Source organism: Pogona vitticeps, chromosome 1 (assembly GCF_051106095.1).
Source record: "Pogona vitticeps strain Pit_001003342236 chromosome 1, PviZW2.1, whole genome shotgun sequence".
In the NCBI taxonomy this organism is placed as follows: domain Eukaryota; kingdom Metazoa; phylum Chordata; class Lepidosauria; order Squamata; family Agamidae; genus Pogona; species Pogona vitticeps.
Genome location: NC_135783.1, coordinates 3,455,654 through 3,474,884, shown reverse-complemented (window position 1 = coordinate 3,474,884; position 19,231 = coordinate 3,455,654). Strand labels below are relative to the sequence as shown.

General features: G+C 52.3%; 1 protein-coding gene across 3 annotated transcripts; it reads right to left on the bottom strand.

Annotated features, from left to right (window-relative positions):
• Positions 1 to 7,348: 7,348 nt before the first annotated feature.
• On the bottom strand, positions 7,349 to 18,350 carry LOC110070704 (uncharacterized). 3 transcript variants are annotated; one of them, XM_078381548.1, is made up of 7 exons: positions 17,944 to 18,350; positions 17,359 to 17,433; positions 15,870 to 16,022; positions 14,585 to 14,659; positions 11,983 to 12,277; positions 10,298 to 10,504; positions 7,349 to 8,046 (listed from the first exon to the last, which is right to left on the bottom strand). In XM_078381548.1, exons 1-7 carry the CDS (start codon positions 18,259 to 18,261, stop codon positions 7,832 to 7,834), a joined length of 1,338 nt encoding a protein of 445 aa, XP_078237674.1. In that variant the 5' UTR covers positions 18,262 to 18,350; the 3' UTR covers positions 7,349 to 7,831. The 3 variants fall into 3 exon arrangements, with proteins under 3 accessions (XP_078237674.1, XP_078237677.1, XP_072842376.2); XM_078381551.1 differs by having other exon boundaries at positions 15,870 to 15,944; positions 17,944 to 18,348; XM_072986275.2 differs by lacking the exon at positions 15,870 to 16,022 and having other exon boundaries at positions 17,944 to 18,346.
• Between the last annotated feature and the right edge of the window lie 881 nt (positions 18,351 to 19,231).

Below are 19,231 nucleotides of genomic sequence, written 5' to 3'. Positions count from 1 at the left end.
AACTTAGATTTTATGCCAGAACCTGCTGCTTCCACATTTGTCCAGTGCAATTTTGGAGATTTCCGTTTCTCCTGCCACCCACCCCATGTCCCAAAGGCCCTTCTCGGCTAAGATGCCCCAGGAACTCGAAAGTGGCTGGGGACACTCTCCGTGGACCTCATACTTCGCACAAACCACTTCTGTCCGGATATTTATTCTGTCCGGATATTTAATAACTCGCCCAACACTCAACCCCAGTGGTTCCCAGTCTTGGGTCACCCAGGTGTTCTTGGACTATAACTCCCCTCAAAAAACCTGGCCATCACAGCTGGCACCTGCGCCTCTTTTCAAGGCACCCCCCCCAAAGCAGCCTTGAAACCATCCGGGGTGCCTCACTCAGCTCAAGGAAGTCACTGTGTTCTTTGGTCTCCACCTGGCAGCAAAAAGGAAAGGAAGAAAAATAAGGAAACCTAAGTCGTGTAACAGCGGAAAGACTAACCGCTTCATTTCAGTGCTTTGGAGGGTCAAAGTGCTCAAACTCTGGAATAGGGAGGGACAGGCCGCAGGAAGTCGCTGGAGGGGCTCCTCCTGAATGTCTTCCCAAAGCCCCCCTCCCTAGATGCTGGCGAGGACGCCTGGAAAGGAGTCCTGTGCGTGTTTGGGGGTGGTTCGGAGCTGCCCTATTCATAAGCGACCCTAATTGAGGATTCAAGACATGTGAGACATCTAAGGAATGATTTTACCAATTCCACCCCCCAAATGAGTTTCCATGGCTGAGCAAGGATTCGAACCCAGGCCTCCTGAGTCCTAGTCTGTCACTTGATCCGCTGGGCCCCACATGAGGAGCCCATTTCTAGACCTCCCGGGCCAAGGTGAGAAGCCTACACTTCTCCGCAATTCTCCCAGGAAAGGGTCGGTCCCGGCAGGAAGCCAGACCCGCCTTGACCAGCCTTTAAGTCCCCCCCCCCATCTGAGTCTAATTTGTTTCATGATTGCCATAATTCCAGGCAACATCCGGCTTGTTTCTTCTTCTTCTTCTTGTAAAAATGTTGGCCCATAACTCAGGGCACCCACAAGGGAAGGGGGGGCACCACAGAGTTTTTTCCATTGCCAGGTTGGCAAGTCCTTGAGGTGGGGGCCTCCTTTCTCCAGCTCCACCAGCCTCATCCCGTTCCCCAGGTTTTGCTGCAGAGAGGACGGCCTGGACCCCACAAAAGCCCCGAGGCGGATCTGGGCTTAGCCCTTGGCTGTGCTCCTGCCGCGCCAGAAAGGAGAGGGTTTGGCCCCTAGAAACCTCTCCTGCTCCCCCCCCCCAGCAGAAGGGTGCCAGCCGAGAAAGGAGAGGGTCACCATAGGGCCCACCAAACTGCCCCCAGCCCCGAGACCCACCCGCTCAGGATGCTCGGTGGCCCTCTGGCCACTTCAGTAGTCACGCTCTGAGTGACTAGCCTTCTTCCCGACTTGGACATGTTTGCCAGCGGGTCCCCTCTCCTCCTCTTCCTCCCTGCTCCCTCGTCCCATCCCGCAGACTGGCGGTTCAGAGTGTCCCCGAGGACCTGACACCTCAAACACCCACCTGCCTGTGCGGAGGAGACCCCGATGTCTCTCTTTGACTTTGCCCAGGGGCGGGGGAGTGCGTGTTCTCTCTGAGCCAGGGTTTTTTTAACGGGGGCCATGGGGAGGGGAGAGATGGATTGGACATAAGGGCTGGTTCATTACGTACCCAGCCAGGCACCTGGGAGTGCATGCATTGCAACTCACAAGAAAGGGAGGGAGCAACTTGGCAGGCAGAAAGGAGGACCCAGACCAAAGGCTTTCTCTCCTCCCCCCCCCCCCAAGAGCAGAAGGACTGGAGCCCAGAAAAGCTACTTTGCAGATTAAATTTGCCAGAACCCCTGCTTCCCTCCCCTTCACGGCATGAGTCCTGGCCACACAAAGTCCAGCTCAGAGTGGACATCCCATCAGCCACAGACTCACCCCTCACTCATATTTTTTTCCAAGCTCATGATGTGTACAATTTAAAAGCTATTCTTCAACCAATGTGGCTCTCCCAGGACACAGGGATTCTAAAATGCACATACATTGTTGTAAGGAAAATAACGGGCATTTTAAACTCAGGAGAGGAAGAAAGTCTTGGGTTGAGATTCAAAAGAACCCAGAAGTCATGACAACCCCCCCCCCCAAAGGCAGAAATCAGACTGCTTCACTGACAGTATGGGGTGAGAAACAAAAGCGAGAGCTTGTTACAGCTGATCATTCAAGGCAACCTTAGTGGAGAAAAAAGCTTCAGAGGGAGAAGAACAGCCAGCCAGGAATAACTGGGGGGAAACGGGGGGGGGGGGTTAAGGTTAGGACAACACTCTCCTTGTTTAAGTGGCAGGATAGACCTGGAGGTGTCCAGGGTTGATCCAAGGCTCTGGTGAGCCCTGGGCAAAAATATATATATATAATAGTGGGGGCGGGGGGGCCTTCCTCTCCCCCTCTCCCTCACCTCCCACCTAAATAGGTTACCCAGTGCGGACAATGTAATATAACTTGAATTAGGCTGATCTTGCCAGCAGTTAAGAAGGGAACAATTCTCAGGTGAACAGATACTAACACCATGGCCGTGAAAAGTGAAAGGGACGTCTAGCGTGTGAGGATGATGACCCCAAGCAAGCCTTCAGGGCTAGGAAAGAAAAAGTGCCTCCAGAAGGAAACCTGCCGTGGCAACAGGAGGCTTCGTAGGAAAGGACTAAAGGTCTTCCCTCCTCTTATGTGGCCCAAATCAACCCGTTGGATCTGTCATTTTTTATTTTTTTTTATTTTTTGCACAAGACCTAACTGGGGATCCGACATGGATCGGGTCATTGACCGAGTCCAGGCCATCTGGATAGCCGTGGCGGTGCTCTCTCTGCCTTCACGGGAACGGGAGGAAGAGGAGGAGGAGGAAGGCCCCTCTTTGAAATGGGGGCAGGGGTTGGTTGACCCACCCTCCGTCCTCAGGGAGCATTTGGTGGCGGGGGGCCCTAAAAAGGAACCTGTCTCCTCAGAGGCCAGCTTTCGTGGAGCGCAGCCCATCTCCTCAGGAGCAAACCGGGGCTCCCTCGTGGGACTTTTTTGGGCCAGCCAGGCCTCCCTCGCAGGGCGGTTGCCAGAATGACATTGGGGGGGGCGTTCATTTGGAGGTCCGGCTGCTCTGACCGAGCCCCAGCCCCTTGCAAGACGAGTGAGAGGAACCTGCCAGGCAGAAACTCCGGATTGAACCAGGGGCCCCAAGTGCGAAATCCCCTCCGCTTTCCACCTGGTAGGGGGCGGGGAACTCCCGGCACCCACTTTCTCTTTCCCTTCTGCCTTGTTTCCCTTTCCCTGAAATGCGGAGGGGCCGCACTTTGTTCCTGGAAATGCGCAGCCCCAGTGTTACTGCTTACACCGGAGGAGGGGGACCCTGTTCTGTGCTCCTGCACAAAACGCATGGGGTGTGGGTCCAGTGCATGCGGGATCACGGCTCCCTGCACATGCCTAGAGGCGTCTCCCCTGTTGGTTGTTGGCACGATGAAGGCCAGAACCTATTTCACGGGAGCCAAGAGGGCCGAGTGCGAGGGCAAGAGAGAAAGCCCTGCCTCTGAGCAGGCACAGAGCGCTACCCCAGTCTCGGATCCCCTCTCCCGTATTGGCCCTTCTCCCACTCAGCTGTCCTTCGCATGTCACGGTGGACACCGGGGAGCCGGAGGTGATGCGCTCCCCCCCCGTGGGAACTCCCTGGCGCAGCAGGGGGAGATGGCTTGGGACCCCGGCCCACCTCTCAGGGCTGTTGGCAGGATAAACGATGGGTGGAAGGAAAGGAGTGGAGACGAGCTAAGCGGTGGATTGAACCCCACGGGAGGGCGAAACGGGGGGGGGGTGTTTTCCTGGGGCCCAGAGCAGGTGCACAGGAGAGAAGCGATCATGATCTGTGGCCTCATCCATTGCGCGCGGCCCTCCCACTGGGTCCCGCTTGGTCCCGATCTCCTCAGGTGCCCAGCCCTCTGGCCTCGGAGAGAAGCGAAAGCCAAGCCCCACCACCGGCGGGGAGGCCGAGGACCGGAGCGCTTCCTGCTCCCGCGTCCTTCCCCAGGGTCAAGACCAGGTGCCCCGGAGCATGGGCAGAGAGCTCCTCTCCCCATGAAGCGCGCCGTCCGGTCGTGGGACCCCAAGAAGGAAAGTCCCCAAAGGCAGGCCACCACCGCCTTGGCCCCGAGGAATGCCAGAGGAGCCTTGGTGGGTGGGTGGATGAGCCCCTTCCTGGATGTCGCTCTCGCTCCGAAACCAGCCAAGGAGCACAGGACAAGCCCCGAACACAACAGGAGAACAAACCGACCTTCAGACCTCTTGCTGCCCCAAGGCTGCTCCCTCTGAGAACTTCTGGGGGGGGGGGAAGAGAAGCGTTTCCAGCTGCCTCTTCAAACGGATGGGTGGGAAGGGGTGGGAAGGGAGACACCCCCCCCTCCAGGAGCAGAGTCTTTCTTGAGGGTTTTCTGACCTCCTTCGGAGGAAGAGGGCCTGGGAGGATCTGGTGGCCACCCGGGGAAGATGACCACCTCGGGGAGAGATGCTCCGACAGGGAACCCTGGTCCCTCATCGTTATAAACAAGGGCTCTCAATGGCCCAGCTCAAGGTGAAACCACCCTCCAGTCCTTCACATGAGAGTGGGGACCCTGAGCTCTGGATCTACAGTATCGTTAAGAGTCCCACCTAATTGAGCAGTTGTGAGTTCTAAGGAATCACAAAGCCCATGTGTCTATTCTTGCAAAGTACTGAGTAAACGTAAAGTGTTCTTTTTAAGGTCAAAGGGCTGACGCCACGCACTGCTGAGGTCCTGGGAATGGCCCCAGCGCAAAGATGGTCGGTCAGCGGCCTGTCGGGCTCTCTGACCGAGGGCAATTTGCCCCTGAAGGGGATTTAGTGCCCCGGAAAACCCATCCAGTCTTTCCTGACAATTGGAAACCAGTGAAAACCCCCATATGTACATTTAGTGTCACCGCCAAAAGAGAAGCCTCTCGCGCCAGGTGTGACCTTTCGGAGTGGTGCTGCGACTGCTCGTGGTGGCCTGTAGAAGCTCAGCCTTCTTCTTCAGGATTGTGGCTTCCAGAGCCCCTGTGGCGACTGCTGCCCTTGGCAGGTTTGGGCCGGCCCTCTCCCACAAGGCCTCCAGCCCTGAAATAAGAGGTGGGCACAGCCTTCCGCTCATCAAGCTCTCCAACCACGTAAGAGGGACCTCCGCCCTTGGGTTTCCTCCTCCAAGGGCCCCGGAAGGCTCCACGCTCTCTAGCCTCGAAGGGCTGCTGGCCGTTGGAGGGGGAAAGGAGGCCTTTCCGACTGGAGCCTCCTGCAAGGGACATGGATGTTCCTCTTCGCCCTCTTCCTCTTTCTTACCCCCACCTAGCCACCCGCACGGTCTTGCAGCCAGGAGAGAGTGCAGGTGGCCAACCACCCACACGTCCTGACCACCACCACCACCGTTGACATTCTTTACTGGTCAGAAGAAGGTTCTTCTATCTCGGTCACCGGGATGCTCTGTAGAAGGGCCCCTAAAACAAGGAAACAGAGGGAAGAAAGGGTCAGGCTGCCCCATCCTTTCCCAAGTCCTGGTTCAAAGGAGGATTTGAACAGAAAGGAGAGGCTGGTTTAGCTTTCTTGCTGGGAGTTCGATCCCCCACTGGGCCGTCTCGACCAAGGCTGGCCTTGAGGATCCATATGGGGTGTGTGCGCGTCCCTTCCAGTTCCCCAGATCTAAGCTGATGATTAGATTACCTGAAATTTCCACAGCTTTCATCCGGACCTCGTCCTGGCCGCTCGAGAAATAGGTGGCAGCTTTTCTCAGGAGGCCCACGCTCCGTTTGGGGCTTTCTTTGACCTAAAGATTCCGGTAGCGATCACTTCAGTGTGCTGGGCTGCCAACATCCATGTTTAAAATAACATGAGGATGATGGTTTATCCCAGTCTTGGGCAGATAGTTCACAAGGCTCTGTTGCATTTTTTTTTTAAGAATGACTTTTTGGTTGTTTTTTTTCTTTATTACTGTACATATAAATAAAATCAATGATTGCTTTTCCCAGCTTATGAAAAGGGCCGGTGTTCCTGCTAGGGTCTGTGTCTTGGCCAGGCATGTGACCGAAACCTGCGCCGGCACCTTGTCAACTAGTCCCTGTTAGCTACAGTCCAGTTATGGAAAGCTGACCCAAAGGCGGACACTGGATTTCAATATTTGGTCTGGTTTGCTTGCTTGGGTGACAGAATAAACCTGGCACGGCCAATTGACCTTTCTGAGGCCCAGCTGATTGCCAAGGCCTCGGGCTCTCCCTCTTGCTGTCGTTGTGATCTGTCATCAAGTCGGAACCAATTTCTAGGGACCTTAATAGGGCTTTCAAGGGAAGGGAGCTATTTAAGGAGTGGCTTGACCCACTCCAAGCCCCCAGGGACCTTTCGTGGTGGAGTGGGAATTTGAACTCAGGACTCCTGAATCCTAGTCTGCCACTCTGTCCACTGCTCCACACTTGGGGTGTGTGTGTGTGTGTGTGGCTGACTAAGGAGCACAGCATGAACCTTCAGCATCTGATTTTCACTCCTTCACCAGTATCCACAAGCAATTTTTTTTTTTTGGTGGAGTAGCCCAACATGGCCTGGGCACCTTTGGTGGCCTTTGGGGCAGCCTACCCTGCAGGGCTGTTGCAAGAATGAAAGGGGGGGCTATTTGGGGGAGAAGGGCCCTGAACCAAAGCCCTCTTCTCAGGAGGATGAACTAAAAAAACCTGCAAGGTCTGAATGGACAATATAAGGATTCAAGGCCTGGCCGAGACGCTCCTCCTGCAAGGGGGAAAACCCCTCTGCTCTCGGATTGGGGCCGGGGGGGCAAAAGGGGAGGTGGGCCGATGGGGCTCAGAGAGGCTGCCCCCTGCACCCCCTCCCTGGTGGAGGGAGGGGGTCGCTTCTAGAGAGAGGAGTGCACCCACCTTGCAAAGCCCTCCTCCCCAGGGATTGTGGGGGGGGGGGGGAAGTCGAGACCAAACATCTCCCCAGCTCTGGAAAGGACAGAGGCTCCACTCCCCCCTAAACCTGGGGGCAAAGGCTGCTCCTCTTGGCCTTCCATCCTGGTGGGAAAATCCTGTTGCTGAAGTGCAGAGCAGAAGGGGAAGGGCCTCTGTGAGCCCCACTCCCACATGCTCCAGAAGCTCCCCCCCCCAACAGCATCACTCTTTCCGTGAGTGAGAAGAGACACCCTTGGGGGGAACTGGAGACTCTGGCAAGATGGTCCTCCTGCTCAGGGTCTCCCCAACAGGCTGGCAGGGACACATCTTCACCTGGTATGTTGTGTTTTGTAAGCGGGAGGAAAAAAAGGCTTCTCCACTCCTCAGCTCGCTCATGCTTTATTTCACCTTTTCCACAAGTAACACAATGTTGAAAATTCAACTGCATGCAATCACTCGGCTGGCCTTTCCCTTCCATCACCAATTATTTCTCCCCCCCCCCCTTGTTTTGAATCACCCACTGGGACTGTGGAAGCACAGGAGGAGACCAGGAGGCTGACCCACCCAACAAACTCAGCCCCCTCCCTTCTCTCTCTCTCTCTCCCTGAGGCTCCGGGTCAGTCTGTGCTTGCCCAGAGGAATAGGGATGATTTCTCCGACCACCGCAAGCAAACTCCTCACCTGAAAGCATGTTGCTGCTACATGGCCTGGGAGGTGTGCAGCCCCCCACCCCCAGTGCAAGAACCCAGCGTGCACTGAAGCAACCTCCAAACGTGTCTTAAAAGCCCCCCCCTTGCGACCCTTCCCCACAAGATGACATCACACGAGAAGGACACCAGAAAAAGCCAAGTCCCCCCCCCCCCTCCTCAGTGATCTTCAGCCAGGGCCTTGAGGGCAGCTGCCACATCAGCCACGGCCCTCTCGTTCATCTCACAAGGGTAGAAGCCGTCTTTGAGGGTGAAGCGCGTGTGCACGGTCCGCACCACGGCTGGATGAGGGACCCGGTGCTTAGCATCCACAGAGGTTCCTGGGTTGTCCTTTTGAACATAGTGCATCACCACCAGGAGGACCTTCCGCTCACCTGGAAAAGGAAGGAGAGGAGCAGCTGTGAGAACAAGGCTGGAGGGGAGGTTCACAAAAAAAGTGGGGTGGGGAACCTCAAGGCCGTCCTTGGGGGACAGTTCTGGGGGGGTGAGTGTGTCCTCGGGCTGATCAACTGGAGGTCCTGGAGTCCCCCGATGGGAGCAAAGGAACTCTTTACAAGCCAAGGAGAGGGTCTCGTGTCGTTTGCCTGCACTGACCCACTGGATCATGGCTCTAAGGTCAGGGGAACCCAAGAGGGGTGTGTGCGCGTGTGAGGGGAACAGTGGCAGGGAAAGCCACAATTACTATTATTATTATTAGTTGCTTGATTTATACGCCACCCATCTGGCAGCCATGGCCACTCTGGGCGGTTTGCAACAGATAAACAAAGAACAGAATAACAAAAATAATACATATATGAAATAATAATACTGCAATACAATTGGGGTGTAAACCAAAGTATCATAAAACTGTCGCCAGGAAGCTGCCCCTCGGGAGGGACCGGTCGAGGGGTTTCTGAGGTGTGGGGAATGCCTCCCTGCGGAGGGGTCGGATCCCACTGTGCTCAAAGGAGGCAAATAGGAAGACTACGGTTGGGGGAAAAAAACAAACCCTCCTTGGACCCAAAGGCACCGGATAATTATACTGCCCAGTCTCTCCGTTTCTCAGGCAAGGAGCTGGAGCAGGTTGTGGCTTTCTCATCTCCAGGGCGGTCCTGGATGAGACAAGAGAATTTCGATCCATTTCAAGTTTCTATTGGTTCTGAGTCGGTGTGTCTGGTGTCAGTCATAGATTTGATGAGGGTGAATAAGCTGAAACTTCATCCAGACGAGACAAGAGGGGCTCCTGGTCCCATCAAAAGGCAGATCAGGGAATAAGGGATGCAGCCTCTGCTGGATGGGGTGTGTGTGTTACGGGGTTACCCTCCCCTTGAAAGCACAAGTGGGCAGTTTCTGGGTGGTCCAGGATTTGTCTCTCAGCCTGGACGTCCAGGTTTCAGCGGCAGACAGGAGTGCCTTTAGACAGTTAAAACTGGCGCGCCCACTGCACCCGTCTCTTGAGAGGGGCTGATGTGGCCATGGTGACGCATGTTTCAGTTACATCCCATTTGGATTACTGTGACATGCTCTCTGTGGCATGATCTGTTTCCGGGCACAATTCAGAGTGAGGGTTCTAACCTATAAAAGCCCTAAATGGCTTTGCATCCAAATGATTAAAAAGACTAATTTACCCTCCATGAGTCTGTCTGGGTTTTAAGATCATCAGACTTTCTATCTGTCCCACCATTTCAGAGGTACGTCTGATGGGGACAAGGCCTTCCCTGTGGCGGCTCCCAGCCTGTGGAACTCCCTCCCACTGGAGGCCTTCCACAACCAGGCAAAGACCTGGAGATGCTTGTAGCTGATGAGGTTTTCAACCTTTACAGCCAAAGAGCTACTCCGTAGGATTTCAGCCAGTGAGTGCTAATTAGCTTGCTTATTGCCAAGATAGCAAATGGCGCAACAATAAAAGCAAAAGCAAAGCGTGCTGCTCATAGACCACCCCATAGCACTTCAGGCACTCTCTGGGCGGTTTACAAGTTAATTATGCAGGCTGCTGGGTACTCATTTTACCAACCTCGGAAGGATAGAATGCTGAGTCAACCTTGAGCCGGCTACCTGGAATTGAACCCCGGGTCGTGAGCACAGTTTTAGCTGCAGTACAGCGGTTTAACCACTGTGCCACGAGGCTCATAATAAGATGCTTGCTATTCAGTGATTTTTCTCCCCGTGTTCCACTTCCCTCTAATCGTACTACATCCTTTAGTCTCCAACCACTTACATCTGCATAAATATGATATATTTCAAGGTTTTGTCTTTGTCATACAAGATTAGGGGACACTTTTTCAACCCCCCTAAAAAACCCCACCTGCCTTGCATTTTAGAGAAAGGACCTTTCATACTGTGCAAAAAGACCTATCTTTTTCCCTGCGGTTGCAATGAATGGGGGGGAGGGGGGCTGGTGTTTTTACTCTCGTGCAGGAGCCAAACCTCAGCCAGCAGGTGCTCAGGGCTTTTTTTGTTTGGAAAGGATGTCTTGATGTTTTAAGACTTATTTTCCTTGGCTCATCAAGACATCCTGCCTTTGATGAGACTTTTTTGTCAATACATATTCTATCGTTCACCGCGAAGCTGCTCCAAGAGTTTATCAAGGCTCTAACAGCCAGAGAGGGACACCACGGCCACCCCACCCCAAAGTCAATTACTCACTGCTGAGTCTCTCGAGGGCGTTTTCGATGTCGGTGCCCATGCGGGAAGCGATGGGGCAGAAAACCAGAAGGAGGTGTTTTGAATTCTCGGTGAGCCCCTTCACTTTTAGAGAGACGCCTTGGCGGGACAGGAGCATGGAGACATCCTGTAAAAACTGCCCATCGTAGCCATAAGTCTTCCCAGTGGTCTGGACCTGAACGTGGAAGTCTGGAAAGAAAGTGGAGGGGAGGGGACAAAGTTCCCATTAACATCTTACACCTGAAGGAGAAACTGAGGACCAGCCTAAATGCCACCCTTTCCCTGAAAACAGCCAGGATAACAGGCAGCTGTGGAGCCTCTCTTGTGGAAGAGACACACATGCGTGGTTATCGTCGGCGTGAGGTGTAGGCCAGGCGGTGCTGGGGGACGCCTGCTCAACCCTCCGGCCGCTGGCCTGTGGCGTCCCTCAGGGTGCTGCTTGCTTTTTAACATCTACATGAAACCACTGGGAGAGGTCGTCTGGAGATTTGGGTTTTGGTGTCCCCAGTATGTGGATGATGCCCAACTCTCTCTCTCTCCTTTCCACCTAATTTCAGGGAAGCGGTCTTGACTCTAGACCAGTGCTTGGCCTCAGTCATGGGCTGGATGACGGCAAACAAACTGAAACTTGATCCAGAAGAGACAGAGGCGCTCCTGGTCCGTCGGAAGGCAGATGAGGGAATAGGGATACTACCTGCGCTGGAACAGGGTTACGCTCCCCCTGAAAACTCAGGTCCGCAGCTTGGGGGTTACTCCTGGACGCATCCCTAAGCTTGGATGCCCAAGTCTCAGCGGTGGGCAGGTGTGCATTTGCAGAGCTAAAGCAGGTGCATCAGATGCGCCCGTTCCTTGAGATGGCCGATCTGGCTACAGTGACACATGCCTTAGCTGCATCCCGTTTGGATGACTGCAACGCGCTCTATGTGGGGCGGCCTTTGAAGACGGTTCGGAAACTTCAGCTGGTGCAAAACTCTGCAGCCAGACGACTGACTGGGGCCAGCGACAGGGAGCCTAGAATGCACCTGTTACAAAAACCGCATTGGCTACCCGTCCGTTTCTGGCCCCAATTCAAAGTGCTGGCTGTTACTGATAAAGCCCTCTATGGCTTGGGTCCAGGCTCCCTGAAGGACCGTATCTCCCTATAGGCGCCTTCTCAGCCATTAAAGATCAGCAGAGAAGACCCTCCTCTCGGTCCCACGGCCAGTGTAGGCACGGCTGATGGGGACCTGCGAGACGGGGCCTTCTCGGTGGCCGCTTCCACGCTATGGAACGCTCTCCCTCAGGAGGGCTGGCTGCTCCCCCTCCCTCTTATCCTTCCGCCAACAGCTGAAGATCCACGTTTTCAGGCAGGATTTTAACAATCACAAGCGAGTCCCTGAATGGCTTTTAAAAGTTACGATAGTTTAAAATGTTTACTTGCTTTTAATTATTTAATCCTATTTTAAATAGGGCACAGTTTAATTGCTTTTTAATGTTTTACATACTAAGATTTTAACCCCATTCCTTTTAATATTGTGAGCCACCCTTCTTGGGAGAAAGGTGGTCTATGAATGAATGAATGAATGAATGAATGAATGAATGAATGAATGAATCAATCAATCAATCAATCAATCAAAGTATCTCTTCCCCATCTCCAAGGCTCAGTCCCATCCTTAAGAACCAGTCACCTTTTTCAAGAGTCCTTACGCCTGTGGATGGCGAGGGCCGTGAGGCTGATCTTTGGGGAGCGGTTTGCTGGGCTCTGGAGGCCTCCTGGCTTCTCTTCAGCTCCCGCACTGCCTCCTGTAGCTGCGCCTTCTCGTCCAGGTGACGGGAGACCATCTCCTGCTGCTGGGCTTCTAGGCGGTGCAGCCGGCTCTTCAGCTGCTGATGCTCACTGAACAGGCGGAGAGCGAACTGACCAATGGTCTCTATGGCCCTGATAAATTCCTGGGCCAAGGGGTCAGGGGAGCGCCTCAAAGCCTGCCAAGGAGGAAAGAAGGGCAAGACATCAAGCAACACAGGCTTCTGTGGTCTTTGGTACTGTTGCCCACAGCATCATTATTAGAGGACTCCAGCAATGGCAGGAGGCTGAAGGTATTTAGGTGGAGCTGTTCCAAATAAAATAGCAGGGCTCCTGGGAAGAACAGCAAGACCTCCTTATCTGCTGGGGATTGATGCCAAGCCCCCAGCCTCCCATGGATACTGAAAACTGTGGATAATAGCAAACATAATTGATCTAAAAGAAAAAAAAATATTTTCACAGGTATTACCAGAACTGGTCACTAGACCATGCTATGCATTTCTCACTAAGAAGTATTCATAGAACGGTCTCTGGGACCATCTAGCTGCCAGGTCTGGTAATACATGTGAAAAGTTTTTTCTGTTTTTTTTTCTTTTTAAAATATTTTCCAGACCGTGGATATGGATACAGGGATCCTACTGCAATTCGGGCCAGAGTATCCACCTCTGAAGCATGTCCTTGCCACCAATTCTGCTTCCTAAATCTTATTTACCTCCCCCGCCCACTAGAAACAGTGTTTTAGCATCTGGAGGACCTGGACAAAGAACTCTCAGAACCGCTATCCATTCTTTTCTTGAAATCGTGGGAAACGGGGGAGGTGCCAGAGGATCGGAGGAGGGCTAACGTTCTCCCCATCTTCAAAAAGGGCAAAAAAGGAGGAACCTGGGAACTACATGCCAGTCAGCCTGACATCCATCCCATGCAAAATTCTGGAACAGATCGTAAAGCACCTAGAAAACAAGGAACTAATAACTAGAAGCCAACACGGATTTCTCAAGAACAAATCCTGCAAGACTAATTTGATCTCATTTTTTGATCAGGTCACCTCCCTGACAGACAGAGGGAATGCTGTAGACATAGTAAATCTTTAGCAAAGCTTTTGACCAAGTGCCCCATGATCTCCTGATGAGCAAACTAACTAGATGTGGGCTGGATAGATCAAGTGTCAGCTGGATGCACAATTGGCTACAGAATCGTACTCAGAGGGTGATGAGGTAACTAGTGCGGGACCCCAAGGCTCAGTCCTAGTGCTCTTCAATATTTTTATTAATGAGCTGGATGAGGGAATGCTTGTCAAATTTGCAGATGACACCAAATTGGGCAGAATACCTAATACCCTAGAAGAAAACAAAATTGAAAATGACCTTGGTAGGATGGAGCACTAGACTGAAAGCAACTGAATGAAATTCAGCAGGGATAAGTCCTGCACCTCAGAAAAAGAAACCAATTGGAGTTACAAGATGGAGGAGACCTAGCTCATCAAAACTACAAGCAAGAAGGATTTTGGAATCATCATAGATCACAAGCTAAAGATGAGCCAACCGTGTGACGTGGCTACAAAAAAGGCAAATGCTATTTTAGGCTGCATTAATTGAAGTATAGTTTCCAAATCCCGCCGTGTGCTATTCCCCCTTTATTCAGCACTGGTTAGGCATCACCTTGAGCACTGTGTCTAGTTCTGGACACCCCACTTCAAGAAGGATGCTGACCAATTGGAACAAGTCCAGAGGGAGAGCAAGAAGGAGGATCGGGGAGGGGGCTGGAAACCAAGCCTTAGGAAGAAAGGCTGATAGAATTGGGCAGGTTTAGCTTTGAGAAAAGAAGACTGAGGGGAAAGAGGAGAGCACTTTTCGAAGACTTGAAAGGCTGTCTTCCAGAGGAGGGTCTGGATCTGTTCTTGGTCATCTCAGAGTGCAGGACAGGCAACCACGGGCTCAAGTTAAAGGAAATCAGATTTCAGTTGAATATCAGGAAAAACCTCCTAACTGTTAGAGCAGCATGACAGTGGAAACAGTTACCTCAAGGGGAGGTGGTGAGCCCTCCAACCCTGAAGGCATTCAAGAACTTAGATCATCCCCTGGCAAATCTGCTATGATGGTCTTCCTGCGCTGAGCACGGAGTTGGACTGGATGGCCTTGTAGGCCCCTTCCAACTTCCCTTTTTCTATGGTTCTATGAGGTCCTTTGAGGATTGCAAAGTATGGGGAAAACCTGCAAGTATGAAGGAGTTCCTGCATGTTTAAATATGGGAATGGGGGCCATCCAGATCCCTCAGCCTTGTTACCCAGGCAAGGCTTTTCAAGGGAGACACCTCGAGCCACTAGTCAACCAACCAGAACTGGGCCCTCTCTTCCCCCGCTATGCCCCCCCAACAACAACAACAACATTAGCCCTGGCCAAGGAGCCCAGAAAAGGAACTGTCCCCAGATGTGACGGAACATCCCTTCCCCCCCCCCAGCCACAGAACTCCCTTCCAGGGTGACTCACCTGCAGTCCTTCCTCAAAAGAGAAGGTGCCCTCCCCTGAGCGGTCTGGGGTCTGGGACGCTCCTTCAACCAGATCCTGCAAATAGAGAGAAGCAAAGCTTCTTAACAGGCGCGCCACCAGACAGCCAGAGGGAATACTGTACATGGATTCTTCTGCTGGCCTTTCCCCTTAGAAAAGACATACTGTACAGTCGTGCCTTGCTTAATGGCGATAATCCATTCCAGGAAAATCGCCGTTAAGCAAAAACATCGTAAAGCGAAAATAAAAAGCCAATTGAAATGCATTGAAAACCTTTCAATGCGTTCCAATGGGCTTAAAACTCACCATCCAGCGAAGATCCTCCATACGGCGGCCATTTTCGCTGCCTGTATAGCGAGGAGCCATTTTATTTAAACACAGCGGGGAGCCATTTTATTTACCCAGCGGCCATTTTGAAACTGCCGATCAGCTGTTGAAAAATCATCGTTTTGCGAAGGATCGGTTCCCGAAGCAGGGAACCAATCATTGCAAAGCGAAATTCCCCCATTCAGACCATCGTTTTGTGGTTGCAATTGCGATCGCAAAAAGATCGTCGTAAAGCGGATTCGTCTCAATGCAGGGCAATCGTAAAGCAAGGCACCACTGTATTCAAATAATTTCCACACCTCTTTGAAATCACTTGCCTTTACCGTTCTGCTTCTTATTTTCATTTCACATGTTCACTTATCATTAATTGCTAAGCTCCACATTGCTTTGTACAAGACTTCAAGATTAGTTTGTTTGTCCCTTTTCCTCCCCCCCCAAATATTAATCTTGCCACTGTAAACATTATAAAAACGAACTCTTTCTGATCTTTTCTGATCGCTGCCAATCTTCCAAGTGTTTTCCTTTGATCTCTATTGGGAGCATGCAAAATACACAGTTCAGTTTAGGGATAATCTTCATTTTATACAACACTATTCTACCAAACCATGACAGTGTAAATTTTTGATAGTGATTTATCTGTTCATTAATTTTTCTTCAGTGGGTCCATATTTAATTTAATTATGTCTTGTAAATGCCATGTAATGCAAATTCCTAAAAATGCAATTATCCTTTCTATTCTATTTTTAAATTCTTTTTTCAATTCCTCCTGATCTCTTTCTGAATGATTTGATGAAATACATTTGGATTTCTCCCAATTCACTTTTAATCTAGTTATTTCTTCAAATCAATGTGAATGTGTTTTAATTTTCTGCCTGCCCCCCAACCCTAGCCCTGGCCAAGGAGCCCAGAAGGGGATCTGCTTGCTCCTCAGGTGACTCACCTGTGGCCCTTCCTCAAAAGAGCAGGTGCCCTCCCCTGAGCGGGCTGGGGTCTGGGACGCTCTTTGGACCAGATCCTGCAAAGAGAGAGAAGCAAAGCTTCTGAACTGACGCACCACGAGACAGCCAGAGGGAAGGATGGTCAAGCAGGGAGCCTACGAAGATGCAGGGGTTTTAAAATAAAAATTAATTTTTATTTTATTTTTGGAAAATGACAAGTAGCAAAACTAAATTAAAGTACAAATTCCATAACAACTACACACAATACAAATGAAACCTTTTGCAAATATTAATCTTGCCATTGTAACCATTATAAAAACTAACTCTTTCTGATCTTTTCACAAGTGGTCATTCTTAATTATTTTCAGGAGGGAAATAATTGGCGATACCAGTTGCCTTGGGAGTTAGTGAGTGCTCCAACATTGGGTCCATTCAAGAAAAACTTAGATAATCCCCTGGCAGATCTGCTTTGATTTGGATTCCTGCCTTGAGCTGTGTGTGTGTGTGTGGGGGGGTTGAACTGGATGGCCTTGTAGACCCTCTTCCAACATCATTTTTCTATGATTTATCAGAAAGGGGTTAGTTATTCTCTTGATTTCTTCTACAATTTTTTTCTTTAAAGAAGAAGCCTTCAATTTTATCAGGGTATTCTGGCATTTCCAGTTCCTTCCATATTAGGTTTATATTTTTACTATATTATCTGATAAATATCTAAATTGGTTTGTGATGTCGTATGATTTAATATTAGGTCATCCAAGCCCTCCTCCTTTTTATGGAATCTACTATAGCCTCATGTGGATCCTTGTTCGCTCATTCCTATTACAATAATTATTTTTTAACCTCTGCCAATTTTCCAAGTATTTTCCTTTGCTCTATATTGGGAGCATCCAAAATACACAGTTACATTTAGGGATAATCTCCATTTTACACAACACTATTCCACTAAACCATGACAGTGCTAATTTTTGATATTGATTTCCCTGTTCATTACTTTCTTTCTACAATGGGTCCGTATTTAATTTAATTATATCTTGTAAATTCCATGTAATGCAAATTCCTAAAAATGCAATTATATTTTCTATTATCTTTAAATTCTTTTTTCAATTCCTCCCAGTCTCTTTCTGAATGATTTGATGAAATACATTTGGATATCTCCCAATTCACTTTTAATCTATCTATCTATCTATCTATCTATCTATCTATCTATCTATCTATCTATCTATCTATCTATCTATCTAATTAATTAATTAATTAATTAATTAATTAATTTATACCACCACCCCCTATCTGGCCCATCGGACCACTCTAGGCGGCTAAGTTATTTCTTCAAATGAATTTGAATATGCTTTAATTTTCTGCCTGCCCCCCAACTCTAGCCCTGGCCAAGGAGCCCAGAAAAGGAACTTTCCCCAGCTGTGAAGGAACATTTCTCCTCCCCCCAAAGGTGGATCCCTCTTCCAGGGGGATCTGCTTGCTCCTCAGGTGACCCACCTGCGGTCCTTCCTCAAGAGAGCAGGTGCCCTCCCCTGAGTGGGCTGAGGTCTGGGACGCTCCTTGGACCAGATCCTGCACAAAGAGAGAGTCAAGGCTTTTTAACAGGCGTGCCCCCAAAGAGCCAGAGAGAAGGAAGCCCCCCCCCCGCCACAGGCGCGCAGGGAGTCCCCGATGATGCCTTTCAATGGGGGGAAGGCGGGACCCGGAGAGAGAGAGAGAGCAGGGGTTGCCCGGGAGGCCGGCGGGCGCTCCCCTTTGGAGAGGGTCCCCCGAGGAGGGCGGGGGGTGGGAGGGTCTGGCTCCGCCCCCTCTCTTGCCTCTCCATTCAGCCAGCCGGTAGATTGGGGAGGGGGGGAGACCGGCTGGCTTGCAGCTGTGCCGCAGACGGGGCGGGTCGGACGTGCAACCCGGTCCCGAGAGCGAGGCGCCCCCGCACCTGCCCGGAGACCGGATCCGGCGGGGTGGGTTGAGCCGGCGACTGGACGGGACCGGAGAAAGAGGCCAGTCCGGATCGGGCCCGGCCGAGTGGCTGGACGGGGGGGGGGGGAAGGCAGGCGCGATGAGCGGAGGGGGGAGGCTCACCCAAGGGTCCGGAGACGCCGGCGCGGGGGGCGCCTCTCCGCCCGAAGACGGCTGCGAGGTGAAGGCGCCCATGGCCCCGAGGGACCCTCGGGGGGCTCCCGCCGCCGCCTCCTCCTCCTCCTCTTCCTCGGGGGGCGGGCGAGGGAAGCCGCGGGGGCTCCCCTTCTTCTGCCTCCTCTGCTGGCCGCCCGACGGGGCCCTCCGGGGGCTCTCCGCCCCTCGATCCAGGGCCCCGATCCCGGCAGGACGGCGGCGGGTCTGCGGACCCCCCTCGGGCGGCGGCGGGATCCCGGACCCCCCTCCGACGCTCCGGCTCATGGGGCTCCTCCGGGCTCCGGCCGCCCAGAACTTCCTCCGCCGCCGCCGGGCAGAAGCGAAAGCGAAAGCCTCTCTCCCTCTCCAGCGGGCGGAGAGCCGTTCCTGCTTCCGTCTCTTTGTTCTAGGGCAAGATCAAGGAGGGGCCTCTGAGCATGGACAGAGTTCCCCTCTTCCGACCTGTGCCGCGGGGCCCCAAGGAGAGCCCTGAAGTGCAGGCCACGCTCTCGCCTGCCCCCCCCGTTGATCGTAGGAGGAGCGGGTCTTTTGCAAGGCTAACGGCTCTGAACTGCCCGTCCAGGGCAAAGCCATCCTCCAACCGTCCGATTTCCAGCGGGCACCGTTTGCACCCATCTCCTGGGGGAAATCCCGTCCTCTCCCAGAGGTAGAGAGGATTGACAGCTGAGTTCAGAAGCAGAAGCGGCGGGGGTGGGGGGGAAGGACGACGAGGCGATGCCACCCCCTGCTCAGAACGCTGCGGGGCTCTGAGTTCTAGTTCCAGCACACATTTAGATGGCGCTCTTTCTCATATATACACATACACACACACCGCGCTACCCTCTGGACCCAGGACACACGAGGGAAAGGGCCTTTTCTCCTTCCAGCCAGGCTTGCTCTGGGATTTGAACCTTGGAGATCTTGCAACTTTACCTGCGAGACAGCCGCCCGCTTCCCTGGGAGGAACCCAAGCAGTTGTTTGAGGAGAAAGCGAGACTATTCTGCCTCTCCCTGGGGCAAAGGGTCTACTCAGTGGGGCAGCTTGGCTGGCGAGGTGGGGGCGGGCCTCTGGCTATGGGGAGAGGGTCTGCCCTAGCAGGGTGGGCAGAAACCCGCACCACTTATCAATGAGCACAGAAGTGGGGAAAAAACCCATCCCTCAATTTGCTATTCAGATTGAAAGCTCCTCGGGGCAGGGACCTACTTTCTTGACAACCCCCCCCCCCCAACTACCAGCACAAAAGATTCCCAAGCC